Source organism: Myotis yumanensis, unplaced genomic scaffold, assembly GCF_028538775.1.
Source record: "Myotis yumanensis isolate MYYU_CA2020_CCGP unplaced genomic scaffold, mMyoYum1.0.hap1 SCAF_2, whole genome shotgun sequence".
In the NCBI taxonomy this organism is placed as follows: Eukaryota; Metazoa; Chordata; class Mammalia; order Chiroptera; family Vespertilionidae; genus Myotis; species Myotis yumanensis.
Window position 1 is genome coordinate 159,509,293 of NW_027223753.1, and position 21,889 is coordinate 159,531,181.

General features: G+C 44.3%; 2 protein-coding genes across 5 annotated transcripts in view; one reads left to right on the plus strand and one right to left on the minus strand.

Annotated features, from left to right (window-relative positions):
- Positions 1 to 11,244, minus strand: part of PARP9 (poly(ADP-ribose) polymerase family member 9) — a 34,009-nt gene extending 22,765 nt beyond the window's left edge. The window contains exons 1-4 of one of the 3 annotated variants that reach the window (XM_070406317.1): positions 11,131 to 11,244; positions 7,377 to 7,485; positions 6,518 to 6,551; positions 1,243 to 2,129 (exon numbers count right to left, since the gene is read on the minus strand). In XM_070406317.1, the coding sequence (XP_070262418.1) occupies positions 1,243 to 2,129; positions 6,518 to 6,551; positions 7,377 to 7,391 (936 nt within the window). In that variant the 5' untranslated portion in view covers positions 7,392 to 7,485; positions 11,131 to 11,244. Of the gene's footprint in view, positions 1 to 1,242; positions 2,130 to 6,517; positions 6,552 to 7,376; positions 7,486 to 10,847; positions 10,946 to 11,130 lie in introns of those variants that run through there. The other 2 variants (XM_070406316.1, XM_070406318.1) reach the window with 2 other exon arrangements.
- DTX3L (deltex E3 ubiquitin ligase 3L) lies at positions 10,977 to 21,462 on the plus strand. Of its 2 annotated transcripts, XM_070406319.1 has the most exons (6): positions 10,977 to 11,238; positions 12,145 to 12,344; positions 15,109 to 15,213; positions 16,654 to 18,186; positions 18,587 to 18,804; positions 19,895 to 21,462. In XM_070406319.1, the coding sequence occupies exons 1-6, from the start codon at positions 11,058 to 11,060 to the stop codon at positions 19,962 to 19,964; spliced, it is 2,307 nt and encodes a 768-aa protein (XP_070262420.1). In that variant the 5' UTR covers positions 10,977 to 11,057; the 3' UTR covers positions 19,965 to 21,462. The 2 variants fall into 2 exon arrangements, with proteins under 2 accessions (XP_070262420.1, XP_070262421.1); XM_070406320.1 differs by lacking the exon at positions 15,109 to 15,213 and having other exon boundaries at positions 10,979 to 11,238.
- The last annotated feature ends 427 nt before the right edge of the window (positions 21,463 to 21,889 follow it).

Sequence of the window (21,889 nt, forward strand, 5' to 3'; positions counted from 1 at the left end):
CATGAACAACTTGTTCTAGAACCGAATTGTTCAAGAACCGAGGTTTGACTGTATCGCATTTTGTGGGGAACCCCTCAATCTTCATTCTAATTGTCTTGCAGGCAGTATATGGTATTTTTTCATGTATGATTAAGTCTATTTGATTGCAGCCACAGGAGTCTTAAGTGTGACATTATTGATCCAGAAAAGAAAAATAATTCTCTGTTGCAGTTCCTGCTACCTGCTTCCTCCTTCACTTATTCATCAATAATTTGCTCAACACCTAGAATCAGGCCCAGACTAGGCTTTGGGGTTACAGAGATGAACAGCCATGATCCCCATCCTCAAGGTACTCTATACCTAACAGGGGCGCTGCACTAACCCAGAAATACTTAAATTCACTGTCACCCTGACTCCCTCCCCTTCCTGCCAGAGCCTTCTCCTTTGTGCCCAAGGAATCCTGGCTAAATGCTAAGTCACACTTTGTATCATTCATGGCCCCTGGCACAGAGCCATATACTCAGAATACAACTTACAGCTCCACCTGGTCCAGCCCATTATTTTCTATCTATTATTCTCCGTGTCTTTCTAATCAAGTCATTCTAACAACCAGGCCACACCTCCTGCCAATTCATATCTATCATAACTTGAGATCATATCCAAAACACACATCTTCTGAAGTAATTTTTCTTGGTCCACCACACTCTTGTCACAAAATTGACATACTTTTAAATATTATGAATTCATTGTATTAATGAATACATTGTTTACTATTGGTAGGTTGCTTCAGAAATGTTCAGATGGTTTGTCTCCCAATGAGATTTTTCAAATAGAGAATTTTTTTTAACATAAAAAGAGTGTAACAGATTATAAGTTCCTTGGAATCAAAGATTGTTTTATTTCCTCATGGTGCCTAAGAATAATAGCAATAATAGTTATAAATACTTGTCATGTGCCAAAATTGATTCTAAGCATTTTATGTGTATTAATTCTAACTCAAAGATATAAGTCTTATGATTATCATCATTTTCCAGGTGAGGAAACTGAGGGCCCAAAGATAAAGTAACTAGATTCATGTCACCCTGCTAGTAAATGGGACAGCTAGTATTCAAATCCAGATGGCCTGTCCCTAAAGTCCATACTCTTAACCTTAACAAGATTAAACAGTGTTTGAAATAGTTTATACTCAAAACGTACTTGATAGGTAATAAACAGTTCAGGGATCCCCTTTGGCAGTGCAAGAGAATAAGAACGAAGACTTACCTGCTGCAGTTCAATGTGGCCTTGAACAATCTGAAGAGTCATGCTGTTCACAACCATCGTATTGGAAGGAAGGATGGCTCTCTGACTCACAACCATCGTATTGGAAGGAAGGATGGCTCCCTGACTCACTGAGGACCCCAGCTCATTATTCCCTAGAACGTTTTCCGAAGCAGTTTTAAAGGCAGCAACAGTGGGGTCTTCATTGCTTACCAGATGAATTTCTTTTAAATTACTGGCCAGTTGTTTCCCTTGGAAATAATGCCTGATAGTTTTCACAATGATCCGTGTACACAAATCCAGAGGGAACTGGAAAATCCCAGAGCTCAGGGCTGGAATTGCTACTGTCTCAGGGTATAGATTGCCAGCGGTGACAAAATCCAGAATATTTTCTATGGCTCTTCGCAGATCAGCTTGACATCTCCCTCTATCCCACGCCACCCACCGAGGCCCAACGGCATGGATAATGCATTTGCAGGGAAGTTTCCCTGGTCCTGTGACAGCTATCCCACCAGTTGGTATTTTACCGTATCTGGAAATATACAGATCACTCTCCTCTTGGATTTGTTGGCCGCCGGCTTTCACCAGGGCCTGCGCCAGGCCTCCTCCATGTCTAAGTTCTTCATTGGCTGCATTCACCACAACATCAACAGCGTGTCTGGTGAGATCACCCTTCCAGACAGATAGCTCTAGTCCTGGAGTCAGCCTTTTTCTGAAGACTTGCTGAGACTCACTATTACTTTCCTGGGCTGGAGAGACGAGGGTAGAGGCACAGCCAAATTTATTCCGGAGGACTTCACACAGCTGACTCTCATTATTTTTTAAAATTTTAAAGTCATTGTGATTAATGGGTATTTGCCAACTATCGTTTTCTCCAAGAATGTCAGTCTCTGGAAAAGGAGAGATTAAAAAAAAAAAAAATCAAGAAATGGTCAAAAGTTCCTTTGAAAAGAATGTAATTCCACTTCACATCAGAAAACTGAGTGTCCCCGGCCCGAACCAATATGCTCAATTAATATTTGACAAAGGAGGCAAGAACATACAATGGAGCCAAGATAGTCTCTTCAACAAATGGTGTTGGGAAAATTGGACAGATATATGCAAGAAAATGAAACTAGACCACCAACTTACACCATACACAAAAATAAACTCAAAATGGATAAAGGACTTAAATGTACGACAGGAAACCATAAAAATTCTAGAAGAATCCAAGGGCAACAAAATCTCAGACATATGCCGAAGCAATTTCTTCACTGATACAGCTCCTAGGGCAGTTGAAACTAAAGAGAAAATGAACAAATGGGACTACATCAAAATAAAAAGCTTCTGCACAACAAAAGAAACCATCAACAAAACAACAAGAAAACCCACTGCATGGGAAAACATATTTGCCAACGTCATATCTGATAAGGGCCTAATCTCCAAAATTTATAGGGAACTCTTACAACTTAAGAAAAAGAAGATAAACAATCCAATCAAAAAATGGGCAAAGGATCTAAATAGACACCTTTCAAAAGAGGACATTCAGAAAGCCAAGAGACATATGAAAACATGCTCAAAGTCACTAATCATCCGAGAAATGCAAATCAAAACAACAATGAGGTACCAGTACATCTACACGATGGAATACTATGCTGCTGTTAAAAAGAAGGAACTCCTACCATTTGCAACATCATGGATGGAACTGGAGAGCATTATGCTAAGTGAAACAAGCCAGTCAATGAAGGAAAAATACCACATGATCTCACTCATTCATGGATAATAAAGACCATTACAAACTTTTGAACAATAATAGATACAGAGGCAGAGCTGCCTCAAACTGATTGTCAAACTGCAGTGGGAAGGCCAGAGAGAGTTGGGGGGCAGGATGGATGGAACTGGAGAGCATTATGCTAAGTGAAACAAGCCAGTCAATGAAGGAAAAATACCACATGATCTCACTCATTCATGGATAATAAAGACCATTACAAACTTTTGAACAATAATAGATACAGAGGCAGAGCTGCCTCAAACTGATTGTCAAACTGCAGTGGGAAGGCCAGAGAGAGTTGGGGGGCAGGAGGGAGGGGAGTAAGAGATCAACCGAAGGACTTGTATGCATGCATATAAGCATAACTAATGGACATAAGACACTGGGGGGTAAGGGAGGGTAGTGGTTTGTCAAGGGCGGGGGGGGGGGAAAAAGGATACTTATGTAATACCCTTTGTAATACTTTAAGAGGAAAATAAAAAAAAAATAAAAAAAAATAAAAAAAAAAAAAAATAAAAAAAAAATAAAAAAAATAAAATCTTCCCACAACGTAAAAAAAAAAAAAAAAAAAAAAAAAAAAACAATGAGGTACCATCTCACACCTGTCAGAATGGCTATCATCAACAAATCAACAAACAACAAGTGCTGGAGAGGATGTGGAGAAAAAGGAACACTTGTGCACTGCTGGTGGGAATGTAGACTAGTGCAGCCACTATGGAAGACAGTATGGAGTTTCCTCAAAAAACTGGAAATGGAACTCCCATTTGACCCTGTGATCCCACTTCTAGGAATTTATCCCAAGAAACCAGAAACACCAATCAGAAAGGATATATGCACCTATATGTTCATAGCAGCACAATTCACCATAGCTAAGATCTGGAAACAGCCTAAATGCCCATCAGTAGATGAATGGATTAGAAAACTGTGGTACATCTACACGATGGAATACTATGCTGCTGTAAGAAAGAAGGTACTCTTACCATTTGCAACGGCATGGATGGAGCTGGAGAGCATTATGCTAAGTGAAATAAGCCAGTCAATGAAGGAAAAATACCACATGATCTCACTCATTCATGGATAATAGAGACCATTATAAACTTTTGAACAATAATAGATACAGAGGCAGAGCTGCCTCACACAGATAGTCAAACTGCAGCGGGAAGGCCGGGGAGGATTGGGGGGCTGGAGGGAGGGGGTTAAGAGATCAACTGAAGGGCTTGTATGCATGCATATGAGCATAACCAATGGACATAAGACACTGGGGGGTAGGGGAAGCCGGGGTATTGTCAAGGGCGGGGGGAAAAAAAAAAAGGACACATATGTAATACCCTTTGTAATGCTTTAAGCAATAAAAAAAGAAAAAAAAAAAAAAGAAAAAAAAAAAGAAAACTGAGTGTCCCATATACAAAAGAGAGATGAACTCCCTCTACTCCTCTTCCTGATTCTTTCTCACGTAGATATGTAATTAGACCAAGAATGTCCAAGAGTTTTCAATGGTAAATCATCCATAAAGTACTTAGTCTTGTGTCTGGCATACAGTAAATACTCCATAAGTGGTAGCTACGCTACCATGATACAATGATGGTGGTAAGAAAACTATGCGAATGGAGGCGCATGAATTTTTAAGTCTGCATTAAACTGGTGGGTTTCGGAAGAACCATGCTTAAGGCACAAATATTGGAAAGGATTTAATTATGAGTCAAAAATAAGTGGAGGCTTTATTGGTAACTTGTTTGCTTAGTCTTAGTGCCTCAGTCTGGGCTCTCTTAGAAGCAGGCTCTGAGATAAGGATTTGAATGTAAGTTTGTTTGGGAGTTGATCCTAGAAAATACCAGGGGCATGAGATGGGAGGGCAGAGTGGGAAAGTAAGACAGAAAAGGGAAGGATGTGTTATGAAGCAAATTAAGCATAATTCCACTGGGGGACAGTGTGTCTCAGAGTAATACCACCAGAAGGGAAAGGAGCTGGGATATTCATCCAACGTCCTATCAGTCATTGGTCAAGGATGCTCTGTGGGGGGCATGGTCCACCAAATGGGCGGAACATCATACTCTAGTTTCATGGAACAATTTTGGTGGAATTAAGGCCAATTGACTAAAAATTACTTACTGTATGTGGCAGAAAAGAAGCTGTGCTGTTCAGATCCCCATTCAAGGTGGTGATGAAGGAGGGAATACGGTTAGCTGACAGCCTCCAGTTGTTAGCCCCTCAGGGTCCATTTTGGCTTTCCAGCCAGGGTCACACTATTCTCAGGGTGGCCCCCCATCAGTGGTTGACCAAGGCCACTTATGTCCAATGTGGGACTCCCCTAAAGGGAAAGCTCAGGCTGCAGTCTGATGGCTCCACCTGCCCAATCTGGTTTCATCCCTTTTCCTTTCTCTGAACCTTTTTGCATTCCTAACTCCATCTCAGTTTCTGCTTCTATGAGAACCTAACCTGTGTCTGTATTTCATGGAATCTAAGACATCATTATTAAATGCCACTGAGCAAGGAAAAACAATGCCAATTAAAACATGGCACATTACTGGTTGATAGAGTAGTTTTAACTTAACAGATGTGAAAAACTATGTGCCCTAAAATAGGTAAAATGTGGTAATTAATTATATTTTACTTCAACCATATTTCTTTTTTTTAAATTTTTTTAAGTCTGGGAAGTCTGTGAAGATGATTTTAGCACTTTCTTTTTTTAAAAAATATATTTAATTGATTTTTTACAGAGAGGAAGGGAGAGGGATAGAGAGTTAGAAACATCGATGAGAGAGAAACATTGATCAGCTGCCTCCTGCACACTCCCCACTGGGGATGTGCCCGCAACCAAGGTACATGCCCTTGACCAGAATCAAACCCGGGACCCTTGAGTCTGCAGGCCGATGCTCTATCCACTGAGCCAAACTGGTTAGGGCTTCAACCATATTTCTAATCTCAGCCACCTAGAAAGACCTCTGATGGCTTCAATTATCTAAAAGCAGCCGCATGCATATATGCATAACCCATGGACACAGACAATAGTGTGGGGTGGGGCAAGGGCTGGGTGGAGGGGGGCAAAAAGGGGGGAAAAAGGAAACACCTGTATTACTGTTAACTATTTTAAAAAATAAAAAGATAAATAAATAAAAGAAGTAGCATGCAGCAGCCAGATTCAATTGGCCTGTGCTTTGGTAGAAAATCTCAAGTGGGCCACCCTTGAGATTAGGAAGGTTCCATTTGGCTCTTACAGCCCTTGTTGAGCCAGGGACGATCAGTTGGTCACCTCTTCTGATCAATTTTTAGGGCTGTGGTCAGAAGAGTCTGACATCTTGTGGGCAAAGAAAGGGATCAATGGGAGCCCTAAGAGAACGTGTCTGCTGATGCACACTGCCCCTGAAGCAGTCCCTCTTCTGATGCACAGTCCAAGTTGCCACAGGTCCTGCAATTACACACCTGAACACTTGCAGGGAAGACAGTCTCCTTCTGCATTCCCCTTTATCTACTGAGGACAGATATGAGTAAAGACTTTCTGAAACAAGTCTGAGAGTGAGGTGATCCTACCTGATTTCTCATTGTAAGCTGCTGCTCCAGCACCCTGGGAAAAATGAGAGTTGTTTTAAAAAAACTGAAACCGAATGACTACAGATTATTGATAGCAGATACAGCCTAATAATCACAAAGCAACAGATACTCTGCTAAAAGCTCTGGGTTTGAGGGGAAGGGGAACACCTACATGTTTGCTCATTTGTTTAATCTGTGCGCCTGAAATACTTGAAATACTAAGTGTCCTAGCAAACATTAACCCTACCCCACTTCCTAGAGGCCAATCAATGCACTTCTGATTCAGGATGAGATGAAGGGTTAGAGATTAACACACGCAAAGGCCCAAAGGTCACAGCCCAAATTACCAAAACTTTCAGATAGGCCTCCAATTTCCAAAGGCTTGTGGGTTTTTCTAGACAGAACAGAAAACATGGGGGATATGAGCCTCATCAGTTACACCTCCCCATCTACCAGTAAGGGACCACTTTCAATTGTTTATTTCATGACACAAGCCTGAATGTAGAATTTTATGGTTGAACAAATGAGGTGTCTTTTCTCTATTTCTTTGTTTTTCTTCTTCCTCCATAATCCTCCTCCCTCCCTCCCCACATCGAGCAAAAGCAGAATTGCTGAATAAGTAGACAGAATCAAAATGATATCGAGGTCCCATTTTTACATATGATCCATCCTCAGGCTGCCTCTGGTGATTAGATTAGCATATTCTGGATTCCCTGTGTCTCACATGGTACAAGGAGAAATTTTAATTGGGCTATTGATACCAAACTGAAGACCCAGATTTCTTGCTATTATGGGAGGAACTATTCATGTGCTGATCAAAGTTCAAGATTCATCTATGTTTATATATAAGTACTTTTACCTTAGAAAGCTCCATCCTCTAGGACTCTGGGGTCTTCAAATGTTTGTACCCTTCAAATGTTTTGCTTTTCCAAGCATAGACTGCTGTTCCCAAATACGGTGGTCCACTTCTAGGAATGAATACAAAGGATGCAATAAGCACAGACCCGAGTCTTAGGGAATTTGGTAAGAACGCACCATAGGAAAACTAAACATGATGATTTCTGGTCATGAGTCGGTTTTAGTTTTACTAGTGAAAAGGCACTATTGTTTTGCTGCCATAGTTACTGTTTACCTTCTATTTTTTACATGAGGTTCCAATTGAAACTATAATGGCAGTTCAGGGAAGGGAAAGAGACATACAGGCTACAGCAGGGAGAGCTTTATGGAGGTGAGACTAGAACAAGAGCTTGAAGGGTGGAACAGGTTTTTACAATTAGAAGAGGAGAATGATACCAAGTCATAAGACTGAACACAGCATTAAAAAAAAAAAACAATGAGGAAAAACCAGCCTTCTGTGTGAACATGAAGAACCCTGGAGAGTGTTTGAAGAAAGGGCTGTAGTTATTCCTGTCAAGGGTGTGTGTACTGAATTTGTGATAAATTCTTGATCTAATAAGAAAGGGGAGCCCTGACTGGCTTGGCTCAGTGGGTAGAGCGTCGGCCTGCGGACTGAAGGGTCCCGAGTTCAATTCCGGTCAAGGGCATGTACCTTGGTTGTGGGCACATCCCCAGTAGGAGGTGTGCAGGAGGCAGCTGATCGGTGTTTCTCTCTCATCGATGTTTCTAACTCTCTATCCCTCTCCCTTCCTCTCTATAAAAAATCAATAAAATATATTTTAAAAAAAGAAAGGGGAATATCTGGATAAAAATCAGAAACTCTATAAAAACTATTTTGATGATTTTCTATCTAATAGGTGGAAATGAAAACTCTTACTGACACAGTAGTCTGCACTTGTTGTCCACAGAGTTGCCAATAGGCCTCTGAAATGATTTGTAATGCCTTTGCAATAGAAAAAAAATTTGTGCAGCTATCTACAGCATCAGAGCACTATTCTTCCACGTCAGGAAAAACAGCAAGTTCAGTCCAATCTTAAAGTCCCAGGACAAGATGCATTTTTGCCTCCAGAGGGCACTGCTGTTTTCACAAAAGAAGGAAGTCTGGCTGGGGCTTTTGCTTTCGCTGCTGTTACACTTTTTTTTCATTTTTCCTTTAGGTCAGGCTTTAATGGCGTAGGAATACACTTGAGGGGTGTGTGTCAGTATATATACCTCCAAAGAAATCAGAAACAAGGAGCATATTGCCCACAATACAATTTCTTCAATTTTAATAATAATACCAATAGCAACAAAAGTCTTCCCAACTCTCCATCACTGGTTCCTACTGAGTTCTTTTCCCTGCATGGGCAACATGAAGAAATGGACTCTCCTCTATCCAATTGCCGGCTCAGCCCACTGTAGGAGGTTCCTGCCTCACCCCCAGTACTCCTCTTCTCATCAGTGTCCTTCATGAGGTTAATTAACCTCAACAGACTCTCTTCTGTATTTCATTCTTTGTGTCCCCAAAACTCTGCTTTCTTAGCATCTCTAATGCCATCTTCACTTGGTTCTTTTAGCACCTTTCACTTTACCTTTACAGGCCTTTTGCCTGGATTCACCTTCCTATCCTTATCCGACTCCCTCCAAAGTCCATGCTTTCTCTCCTAGACTGCACAGTTCAATCAATGATATACCACTTATCCACTCAAGTCAGAAATCTAGAATCTTCTCTTTTGTCCCATAAGCAACCTATCAATTAGCTCTAAACACCTAAGTCACTTATGCGACAATCCTTCTTGCCTATTGACCACTTCACTTCAGGGCCTCAGGACCTCTTGCCTGAGCTATGTCAACACAGTCTCTTTAAAAATTTAAATATATTTAATTTTACATTTTATTGTTTGGATAGGTATTATGTTTCCTGGTTCAAATTTAGAAGTGTGAAAGGCTCCCTCCTACCCTTAACTGCAGAATCAGAAAGTCTATGCAGCTGTAATTCTGCTAGTATTGCCAAATTGCTTTCCATAAGGATTGACCCATTCCCAGTCTTACCAGCCATGTGCAAAAACGTTCTCTCTGGCTTCTCTGCCTTCATTCGTCCCTTTTTGGAAAATGTGTCCTCCACATGGTTGTCAACACCATCTTTCTAAAATGCACATCTGACAACCCTTCTGTTTCTTCCCACTGATCTCCATGCCTTTCACTGTCTAGAGCTGTGTTGTATGCCCAGTGTGGACCATTAGCCACACGCGGCTCTTGAGCTCCTGAAGTGTGGCTAGTCCCAACTGAGATATGATGTAAATGTGAGATAAGCACTGGATCACAAAGATTCAGAATGACAGAAAGGATATAAAATATCTCATAAGCCAGTCAGATAAAGACAAGTATCACACAATCTCACGCACATGTAGAATCTAAAGGACAAAATAAACATGAACAAAATAGATCCAGAGACATAGAAACATGGAACTGACTAACGAATCTCAGAGGGAAGGTGGCGGTGGATGGGAAGAGATTAACCGAAGAACTTGTATGCATATATGCATAACCCATGGGCACAGACAATGGTGTGGTGAAGGCCTGGTGGGGAGGAGGGGACGGGCTAGAGTGGTTCAGTGAGGAAAAAATGGGTACATCTGTATAACTTTCAACAATCAAGATAAATTTAAAAACGTTTTTAACATTGATCACATGCTGATTAATTTAGGATATATATGATTACATTTAGGATATATTGAGTTAAATAACATCATGAACATTAATTTCACTTGTTTATACTTTTAAAAATGTGGCTCATAACGTTTAAAAAATTAAAATTAGGTATCTGTACGTACAGCACTGATCTAGCCCCTTCCTCCATCATGTCCCTCAGCCATCTCATCGCCTCCAAGGCCCCAGTGCTCATCCGCGCCTCAGATGCACCCCACCATTCCCCCACCCCCACCGCTCTCTCTAAGACTTTGCTTCCGATCTCCTCTTGGGGGCCTTCAAGAGATTTGCTTCACATGTCCACCTCCCTTCACCAGCCCGAGGGCATGCACGCTCATCTTTACTCTCAAGTGCACAGGGCTGAAAGGATAAAGTTGGAGGGAGGTCATAACGCAAGTGAACAATTTCAATTTTTTTTTTAATGCAGGTATTAATCTGAACTCCGAACGGGAATGACATTTTGGCTGCACATAACAGTAAGGGTAACAGCAGTAAGAACTGAGAGGAATCACAAGCTCAGGAGAAACTTTCTTTGACTTCAGCACCTGACCAGTCTCACCCTCGCGTGGCCGGCCTGCCCCCCCCCCCCCCCAACCCCCGCGCCCCCTCTCCCCCTCCGCCCGCTCGCCGCCGCCCGTCCCCTCGGCACCGCGCGTCCCCTCCGCCCAAGCCCGAGCCCGAGCCCGCAGGAGGGGCCGCCGGCCGCCGGTCCCCACCGCCAGGGGAACGGGACGGAACTACTCACTGCGCTGGGCCGCGAAGGGAAGGGAAGGCTGCGAGGTGAGGAGGGGAGCGGCTGTGCGGGAACGGGAACAGGGAGGGACTTCGCGGAAAGCGAAACTGAAACTTTGCCGCCGGCGGCGGGGCGGGGGCGGGACGCACCCCCCGCCTCAGTCCAGGCCCCGCACCGCCCGGAGCCGCCGCGCAGCCCACGCCCGCCCGCTCGTCCGCAGCCATGGCCTCCTCGAGCCCCAGCCCGCCCTCCCCGCTGCTGGTGCGGGTGTCCGAGCCCGGCCTGAAAAACTTACGTCGGAAGCTGGAACTCTACTTCCAGAGCCGGCAGTCGGGCGGCGGGGAGTGCGAGGTCCAAGCCCTGGGCGATGGCGTCTTCGGGGTGAAGTTCTTGGACCGGGCAGGTGAGCCGCAGGCCTGGGGCTGGGGCTGGGGTGCAAAGGCCGTCCCCGTCCCCGGGGCCCAGCCTCACGGGGTTCCAGGCGGACCCAGAGCGAGCCGACGAGGGGAGAGGGTGGGAGAAAGCATGGCACAGTCTCCGGGGGGGGGGGGGGGGGGGGGGGACGGGGGGGGTGACGGGAACTGGGGTCTCTTGCTGCCAAGCGACCAGCCCACGCGAGGATAGCGCCCAGAGGTGCCCGGTGGCTGATCTGGCCCGACTGCACCTTACCCTTGACACCTCCCAGCATCCTGGCCCTGACTCATCTTTCTCAGCTCTAACACCCTGCCGTCCCCCATAGGCCTCTGGCTCCTCGCCATTTAGATATTCCACTGTTATGTTTTAAATAATTATTCCGTTGATTTATGTTTGAGGACTACAAAAATAATATATGCCCACCATAGAAAAGAGAGAAAGAAAAGAATAAAGAACACCACCTGGAGATAAGCAATGTGAACATTTTGGTATATTTCTTCCAGCCTTTTTCTATAAATGTCAGTACACACATGTATATTTACAAAATTCTGAGTCTGCAATGCTGACTCGCTGTTGTTGTTGTTTTTTTCAATCCACTTTATATGAGTACTATGCCATCTGATTGAAAAAGGAACCCGAGACAGTTTTAGAGACATGACTTGTCACGAGTTGTCAATGTTTTATTATCCTTGAGCTTTCATTTGTGCAAGAAAATTGAAGCTGTCCATGTGAGAGTTTTGAATAGTTCCCTCACATTCCCTAACATAAACCCTCCCAGCACGCAGGGAGCAGCCCTCACTGGGAGGGTGCTTGGGCAGGGTACAGGTGCCTGAATAGAGGATTGTTTGACATCACTCCCTTGTTTCTGTGTGTGTGTTTAATGTCTCCACTGAAGCTAAGAAGGGAGTGTTGGAAAAAGGAGAGCACCAAATTCTGGTTGACGACAAACTTGTGATTATTTTCCTGGAATGCACTGAAAATTCAGTAGAGAAGAATGGAATGTCTCAAGTGCAAACACAGTCACAAGGGGCAAGGTCTGGTGAGAAGCATCCAAATGAACATATTCCTCATTCTGTGGATTCCTGTGTCCAAAAGGTGGGTATGGAAAGGAGGTAGGTATGTATTTGCAACTTCCTCTCCAGTCACCATATATTTCATTATTGTCTCACAACCATTGGCTGAGCACTTACTATGAGCCAGGCACTGTTTCAGGCACTGGGACCCAGAGGACAACAAGTCCCTACTGGGGGGGGGGGGGGCGGGGGGGGGGGGCACTACATAAAAGGACAATAAGCAAGTAAACCAAATAAAGAAGACAATTTTAGATGGTAATGTATGCCAGGACGAGGAAGGGGAAGGAGGTCTTGCTACTTTTGACCAGGAGTCAGAGACAAAGTCTCTGAGGTGACATTTGGCCTGAGACTTGAATGAGAAGGAGCTAGCCATGCCAAGAGTCATTTGACAAGTCAGTATCAACTGCCTGCTGTGTGCCAGGCACTGTCACAGAAGCTGGGGACCCAGCTAGCTACATAGCAGACCCTGCCCTCAGGGACCTTACATTCTAGTGAGGGATACAGATCCTAATAGTAAACAAATCTTCCTATATAATAAAAGGCTAATATGCAAATTGTCCTCTCGGCAGTTCGACTGCCTGCTATGACGTGCACTGACCACCAGGGGGTAGTGTGGAACGAACAAAGGCCCTGATCGCCAGCCAGGCCTGGGGACCCTACCTGTGCTCAAATTTCATGCACCAGGCCTCTAGTAGATTTATAATAAAACTAGAGGCCTGGTGCACGATATTTGTGCATGGGGGGGTTCCCTCAGCCCGGCCTGCACATTCTGGGACCCCTTGGGTAGTATCCCTAGGTCTGGCCAGCGATCAGGGCCTTTGGGGCTTTCCTTCCCTTGGCTGCCAGCAGCTGGCCTTGCCCCCGCTGCTGCCACTGCTTGCCATCTATGCGGTGCTGTCTCCTCCCTCTCCGCCACTGGTTGCCACCCTCTGCAGGTGACAGGCATGGAGTGCGATTGCTTGGCTGGCCTGGGCCTCCCTCTGTGGGGTGATTGCTGGCTGGCCCTGCACACCCGCCACAGCGTCACTGGCTGGTGGCCTGGGCCTCCCTCTGTGGGGCCCCAGATTGATCTCCCAGCAGAGGGAGGCCCTGCCCACCCACCGCAGCACCTCCAGCCAGGTAGCCTGGGCCTCCCTCTTTGGAGCAATCGCTCACCCGACCGGGGTTCTGCGATTGATCGCTGTACAGAGGGTAGCCTGGGCCTCCCTCTTTGGGGCAATCTCAGAGCCCCCCCTACCCCCCAAATCGATTGCTTTTCCTGGGCCTCTCCCTGCAGGGTGATTGTGGGGTGATGGTGGGGCCCCCAGACCAATCGCATTGTGCCCACCTTGGCTGGCCTGGCACCGGTGTGTGTCATAGTGTGGTCATCCTGATGGTCTGCTGTTCAGTCGTTCAGTCGATTTGCATACTACACTTTTATTATTATAGACTAGAGGCCGGTGCACAAAATTTGTGCACTCGTTGGGGGCGGGGGGTGCGGCCCTCAGCCCGGCCTGCGCCCATTTGCAATCCAGGACCCCTTGGGGGATGTCCACCTGTTGACTTAGGCCCACTCCCTGGGGGATCAGGCTTAAGCTTGCAGTCAGACATCCTTCTGGTAGCCAGGGAGCCCTCGGGGGATGTCCGACTAAAGGCTTAGGCCCCCAAGGGATCAGGCCTAAACTGTTAGTTAGACATTCTTAGTGCTGCCATGGAGGTGGGAGAGGCTCCTGCCACCACCTCCGCCCTGGCCAGCCATGAGCCAGCTTCTGGCTGAGTGGCACTACTCCTTGGTCTGACCTAAACCCTAGAGATTAGTACTTCATTTTACAACTTTTTCTCAGTTTATCAAACTCAGACCACACAGTCAGGTGAGCGCCTGGGCCTTCTCACCCTCCGATCACCATGGGGATCGCTCTGCGCAGGCTAGCCTGCAACCCCGGCCCCAGTGGGGTCTGGGGTTGCCGCCTGGCCTGCGCCCGGGCCCTCCCACCCTCCGATGCCATTGTGATCCTGGACGCAGGCCAGCCGGCAACCCTGGCCTCAGTGGGGTCTGGGGTTGCCGCCTGGCCTGCTCCCCGGCCCTCCCACCCTCCGATCGCCATGGGGATCACTCTGCACAGGCCAGCCCGCAACCCTGGCCCCAGTGGGGTCTGAGGTTGCCGCCTGGCCTGCGCCCCGGCCCTCCCACCCTCCGATCGCCATGGGGATCACTCTGCGCAGGCCAGCCCGCAACCCTGGCCCCAGTGGGGTCTGGGGTTGCCGCCTGGCCTGCGCCTGGGCCCTCCCGCCCTCCGATGCCATGGTGATCCTGGACGCAGGCCAGTCGGCAACCCCGGCCCCAGTGGGGTCTAGGGTTGCCGCCTGGCCTGCGCCCTGCCCCTCCCGCCCTCCGATCACCATGGGGATCGCTCCTCGCAGGCCAGCCCGCAGCCCTGGCCCCAGTGGGGTCCGGGGTTGCCACCTGGCCTGCGCCTGCGCCCTCCCGCCCTCCGATTGCCATGGCATCACTCCGCGCAGGCCAGCCGGCAACCCCGGCCCCTGGGGGTCGGGTTTGCTGCCTGGCTTTCCAATGGCGATCACCGGCTGGGGGGTGGGGAAAGTCGGCCTTTGCCCACCCCCTAGCTCTTGCCTGCCACCTGGGTTGCCAATCACCATTCTTCAGTCCTTCCCCTTTGCCTCCCATCATTGGGTGTATGCAAATTAGCCGCCATCTTAGTTGGCAGTTGATTTGCATAAGGATATGCTGATTAGCCAATGGGAAGGGTAGCGGTTGTACGCTAATTACCATGTTTCTCTTTTATTAGTGTAGATGTCTGACAGTGATAAGTGCTAGGAAGAAGAATAAAGCAGGGCAAATGACAGTGACAAGACCACTACTTTGGGATATCTGGAAAAACCTCTTGAATGAGGTAACATCTGAGTAGAGACATTCATGAAGTAAGGGAGCTAGCTAAGTGGATATTGGGGGGAAGAATGTTCTAAGTAGAGGGGAGCACAAGAACCAAGGCCTCCAGATGGGAGCTTACATCCTGAGCCCCGAAGCTTCAAGAAGGGAGGCCAGTGGGCTAGAGGGCAGTGAGCAAGGGAGAGAGTGATATGAGAGGAACTTGGAGAGGTAACCAGAAGTCAGGTTTTTGGGGATGAAAGTAAGGACTTTGGATTTTCACTTAAATGTTAGGGGATTCATCATATGGTTTTGAGCCTTGGGAGTGGAGTGGTCTGATTCATGTCTCTAAAGCAGTGGTTCTCAACCTTCTGGCCCTTTAAATACAGTTCTTCATGTTGTGACTCCCAGCCATAAAATTATTTTCGTTGCTGCTTCATAACTGTAATGTTGCTACTGTTATGAATCGTAATGTAAATATCTGATATGCAGGATGGTCTTAGGCGACCCCTGTGAAAGGGTCGTTTGACCCCCAAAGGGATCGCGACCCACAGGTTGAGAACCGCTGCTCTAAAGGATCACTTTGGCTGCTGCGTGGATAACTGATTTTTGAAAGGGGCTAGAGTGGAAGGTCAGAGCCCAATTAGGAGGAGTTGCTGTAGGCCAAGTGCAAAGTGAGAATGGCTTGAACTTCAGCTGGTTCTGATCAAGGTGTAAGAAGTGGCTAGATTCAGTAAACATTTTAAAGGAAGATCTAGAAAGAGGATGGTACATGCAGAGGAAATAGCATGTGCAAAGACCTTGAAGGGGAACAAAATATTAGGAATCTTGCTTTTTTTTATTCCATTTAATTTGCCTATATATTTTTTTTAGCCTAATTTGTTGTGCTTGCCTTATACTTGAGCTACTAAAGGCTAGGGTTTAGAGGACTCAGCAACATTGCATGCTCTTAGGTGTTTAGTTAAAAAAAAAAAAAAAAAAGGAGGGGGGTTGAAGACTAGAAAAACCAGTAAGAGGAAAAAACATCCTCCTCAGATTTATGGGTCCCTTTCTGGCTTACAGACTCTTTTGTGAGAACCACAGCAGCTTGCCTGAAAAGACAAAGTGCCTTCCCTCCATCAAACAGATAGTGGCAGAATCCAGATTGCTTGTCCACAGAGCCTTTAAAATATGCTCATGTCCAGGCTCTACATTTACATCAGAATCTCTGGAGATGTGCCTAGGCCTTGGGTTTTTGGGGGTTTTTTCCCCTCTCTTTTAACTTCCCAGGTGGTTCTAATGTGCAGACAGGGCTGAGAACCTCTGTGTGGGCTATAGTGTGCTCCATCCTCTGTGAAAAGGATTTGAAAGAACAAATCTAAGGGAGGACATAGTAGTTATTTCTCTAGTCTTTAGACATTCTCCTTAGAAGAGACGGTAGGCCTGGATGTCTGAAAGATTTCATTTGTTCCTTTTAAATTTTCAGATCTTCCTTACTGTCACAGCTGACCTGAACTGTAACCTGTTCTCTAAAGAGCAGAGGGAACACATAACCACTCTTTGCCCCAATGTCAGAAAAATGGAGGGCTATGATGGAATTGAGAAGGTGTGTGGTGACTTCAGAGATATTGAAAAAATACATGGCTTCTTGAGTGAGCAACTCCTAAAAAGTGAGCAGAAACAGGAATCAGCCCCTTTGACAACAGAGAGGGAGCCACTCCATCAGCAGGACCAGAACAGCTATGTTTCTCCCTCTGAACCAAGAACGAAGTCAGAAGGAAAAAGCAGTTGTCCCACAGTTCCCTTGCCTTTATTTGAATACTTCAAAAATATCTACCCTGAAACAATAAACTCGATAGAGAAAAGATTTGGTGTAAAAATAAAAAGCCAGGAGAGTTCTCCGAATATGGTCTCTTTATACTTCACCTCAAGTCAATCAGGTGACCTCAGAGCAGCTGAAGAGACTTTTGTCAGTGAATTTCAGAAAAGCATAGGAAATATGGAGCAGGAATGTGTTGCATTACCAGACAAGAAGCAGGCAAATAAAGTCAATCAAGGATTTTATCACCAACTTAAAAAGCTTTTTATAAAGGAGAATGAAGGAGAATTACCTCTCCCTGGGACCCAAGATGACATTTCAGCTGCCGGACATTTTCTTGCCCCCCAAATCTCTGAAAGTCTTGTCAAGGTACCTGTGAAAATATTGCCTCCTGCGTACATGATGAATGGAATTGAGGTTGACACGGCTCACTATAAGTTTTTAGAAGCTGAATTACTCCAGGAGATATCAGAGATAGAAAAAAAGTACAACACTCAAAGTAAGATTTTGGGGAAAGGTGATAAAACCTGCATTCTATTTGAACCTAAGGACAAGGAGTTAGATCTGTCTGTGCATGCTTATGCAAGTTTCATTGATGCCTATCAGCATGTTTCTTGTCAGCTGATGAGAGAAGTTGTTCCTTTGGCCAAGGAGAGAAAGGACTTATATGGGATCAAGTTTGCTGATAACTTTAGAAAAAGGCATCCAGATGTAGACTTCGTGCTAAATCAAGGATCAATTACTTTTATTGGATTGCCAAACCACATCGCAAAGGCAAAACATGTCTTAAAAACAGGGGGCATGTCCCCGTCAGCTGGAGAGAAATCAAATGAGGATCATGAAACACCCATGGATGTTGATATTAATAATTCAGAAACATTTTTACCAACATCCCAGCGCTCTGCCACTTCTGGGGCATCGGGAATGAACAAGGAAGAGGATATGTGTGCCATTTGTATGGAGCCCATTAATAATAAGCTAGTGTTACCAAAGTGCAAGCATGAATTCTGCACCCCTTGTATCAAGAAAGCCATGACATATAAGTCAACCTGTCCTCTGTGCCAGGCCGTTTATGGTGTCCAGAAAGGGAACCAGCCAGAGGGAACGATGTCTGTCGATTACATTGGAGATTCACTTCCAGGTTATGAAAACTATGGCTCCATCGTGATTAATTACAATATGAGAGGAGGCATACAAACAGTAAGTGTTTCTCAGATCCCTGTATTTCTTTCCAGTGTGCTAGGATTACCAAGGCAAAAGAATACTGTTGCCAATTAGTGGATTTCCCAGGGACTTACTTCTATGGTCGTATTTCTAAGGCTTTAAGTAGTGATGAAATTAACAGTGTTAGCTTAGAACTTACCTTTTGTGTCTATTAAGGGAGAGGAGGGGTGGGTGGTGATTATGTGTTAGGGTGGATGGTATTCCCAGCATGAATTTAGGGAAAGAGGAGAAATATGAATTATTGGGAATATGAGCAAAATTTCTATACTTTTTTTGTTTTTTTATTTACTCTATTTGCGAATGAACACATCTATCTTGTACAGTAAAATTTAGACTCGTGAGTGTTTTCATGTGACATTGTTTTGTTTTCACACAGAAAGAGCACCCAAACCCAGGAATGCCATATTCTGGAACACAGCGAACTGCATTCTTACCTGCTAACAAGGAAGGGAAGGAGGTTTTGACACTGCTTCAAAAGGCCTTTAACCAAAAGCTAATTTTCACAGTGGGGGATTCTCGAGTTTCAGGAAGGTCAAACGTCACTACATGGAATGATATCCACCACAAAACCTCCATGACCGGGGGACCAGCAATGTGAGAGCATTTTGAAATACAATGATTGCCAAACAGAGTTTAGAGGTTGTAAGCTATGGCAATTTGAGGATATGGCTGTAAGGGACTATTTATAGAAGTGTGATTGGGTACAGTATTTTGAGAGAGGTTAATCTCAAAGGCAGAAAGATTGGTTCCCGTCACCTTCTAACTGTATGATACCACAAAGTATCATACATCGAAAGGCAAGGGTCTTCAGAATCCAAGATCAATGATATCTCAGATGACTTGATTTGAGGTTTCCTGTTTATTTGAAGGGTAGATCCTAAGAATGTTATTTACTTTGCCTTCTTTTAAGATCATCCTTACACCCCCTCCTCCCATTGGTCCATAGAGATTCTTAATTTACTTGGCTAATAGTACCGTAGAAAAGCTCTTATTTAATGTTGTGAAAGTTGTATTGTAGGCAACCCAATTGTTCTTAGTGAAATTCAGATAGAATATCTCAGATCCTTAATATTCAAAAGGGTCCTGAGATTTTTGCAAATTCTCAAATTTGAAAATCATCCGGTAGTATATACAATATATATAAATATATTTATGTAATAAAATATATACTACACTATATTTTTATATATAACATGTTTTTAATATATTTTATATTTTTTTATATATTTATAGTATAGTATAACTATTAGAGTCACAGCTTACCACAAGCTGAAAATGAAAAGTCTTGTTGGGAGGCAGATCCTAGACCAGCCGTGGGCAAACTCCGACCAGTTTGAAATGAATAAAACTAAAAAAAAAAAAAGACTGTACCCTTTTATGTAATGATGTTTACTTTGAATTTATATTAGTTCACACAAACACTCCATCCATGCTTTTGTTCCGGCCCTCGGGTCCAGTTTAAGAACCCATTGTGGCCCTGGAGTCAAAAAGTTTGCCCACCCCTGACAGACAGCTAGGCTCACTCACTAGCTGAATGACTCACATCTGCACACTTACAAGTGATTATAATTCATCTGCCTCCAGGATTGCTTGTTAATGTTTGCAACACAATGTTAATGCCAGGGACCTGCTATACAGAATCTTTAAAACCATGTGTGAAACTAAGGGGCTTTTCCTTTTGCAGGTATGGTTATCCTGATCCTAATTATCTGAAACGCGTCAAGCAGGAGCTGAAAAATAAAGGAATTGAGTAAGAAGACTGCTGGAGGATATTTTGAGCCAAGTGTTCCAAAGACACAGTTGAAAAGGCAGAGTAAATACCAATCTAAATCTTAATGTAGAAACAACCTTTAAAAATACTTATCTCAAGGGGATTCACGTAAGAGTAAGAATCTGATAGTCTGTCATTTCTGGAGTGTCACTCTTTACGGAAGATAAAAGCCCCAAAGATCTATGTGATTTTTGCTGCAGAGGTGTTGTGCCTCATTCTTGTGTCCTTGTTGGGGGGAATGGAGTGCTGTGGGTCTGAAATCATCTTATGTGCTCTTCAGTTGAAATACTAGCTGCCAATTGATCCTTTTTAAATTACCATCTCTGGGTGTTCCTTTAGTTTTTGATTGTTGGTTGGTTGGTTAGCTCTTTAAATACCCTAAAGGTAATATCCTAGTGTGAATGAGGGAGGGGAGAAGCTTTGGTTAAAGAAAATTAAGACACATTTCCCTCCCTGATGGCCAGAAAAGTGGCCAGGAGCAAAGAAAGATTGGGCAACCTTTGCTAATAAATAGTATAAGGCTATTATTTTTCATGACATAGAGCCTGGTATATACAGTTGGTGCATAATATATTTTTGCTGCCTGACTCAGGATGCTAATACCCCAGCAGAGGGATATATGCTCCCAAAATCTTTAGCAGAGGCAGGAGTAAGGAAGTCATTTCTGGAGTCCTTACCACTGATTTGAAAACTGAGTTTCTTATTTCGTTACCCACATCCCAGCCTCTCTGAAAATGATGAACAAGATGTCTTTTTCTTTTCCTAAAGATACACATACACACACATATATTTTTGGTTAGAGGGTAATAGTTAATATTTATTGTGGACTTATTTTGTCCCCTTTATAAGATCTTTATATCTGTGTGATTGATACTATTAGCATCCCTATTTTATAACTGAGAAAACTGATGAAAAGAAAGGATACCTTGACAAAGGTCACATGGTTAATAAGTAGAAGTGCTGGGATTTGAAGGAGATAGTCTGGCTGCAAGGCTTCTACACCCCAGAGCTATACTGCCTCCCATAGGGGGACTTCTCCATGGAGTGACTGAAGAGTTCCTGTTATTCTGGGCTTCTCTCAAATACACATTCCTACATGTTGCTCACAGCACATTTCCTCCAAAGAAGTCCTATTTGAAGAACTTAAAAACCCAGAATCTTTTCCTTTATCTAGAGAGTTGAGGAAGCTTAAACTAAATGATAGGCCTTTAAAAATATTAGATGATGCATTTAATTTTTGATTATTCATTAAAGTCTTCACCATTGTGAGTAGTTATTTTGTATCTATTAAACTTTAGCTAAATTTGCTTCAAAAAAACAAAAGTTTGGTTCCTGCTTAGGTCTAGATTCTTGATTACAATGTAGTGTGTGCATAGGCAGCTTAATGGTGTGAGTGATTGGTGAGCCTGTAGATTATTGTTTTTGCTCTGTGTGAGGTATTATCGGCTGTATCTGCTTTAAATAAATTTAAATATTAGGAACAGATGGTCTGTGTTCTTTCCCTACTCCTTTTTTCTTTTTCCTTAGGTTGAGATTCTGGTGGTTTCCTACAACACAGTGTACAACAAAACTACTTTTGACTCCATTGCTATCATTTTAAGCTGTGAAAAATCACATTTCTTAATATTTTTCCTCCTTAACACAGAGTACTACAAAGGTAAGTGTAGGCTGCAGTTTCATCTCTTCTCTTCTTCCCACGACCCCACCCCTTGGATTCAACTAATTTGCTAGAGTGACTCCCAGAATTCAGGAAACCAATTTACTCCCTAGATTATCTGTGTATTACAAAAGGATAAAACTCAGAAATGACTGACCAGATGGAAGACATGCACAGGGCAAGGTATGTAGGAAAGCGCATGGAGCTTCCCTGCCATCTGAACTACAAAGACATGGTGGATTAAATCGTCA

Coding starts and splice junctions, on each gene's coding strand:
- DTX3L (XM_070406319.1), top strand. CDS start 11,058: ATGGCCTCCTCGAGCCCCAGCCCGCCCTCCCCGCTGCTGGTGCGGGTG. Junction 12,345..15,108: donor TGGATTCCTGTGTCCAAAAG/GTGGGTATGGAA, acceptor CTCTTTTATTAG/TGTAGATGTCTGACAGTGAT. Junction 18,805..19,894: donor ATGACCGGGGGACCAGCAAT/GTGAGAGCATTT, acceptor TTCCTTTTGCAG/GTATGGTTATCCTGATCCTA.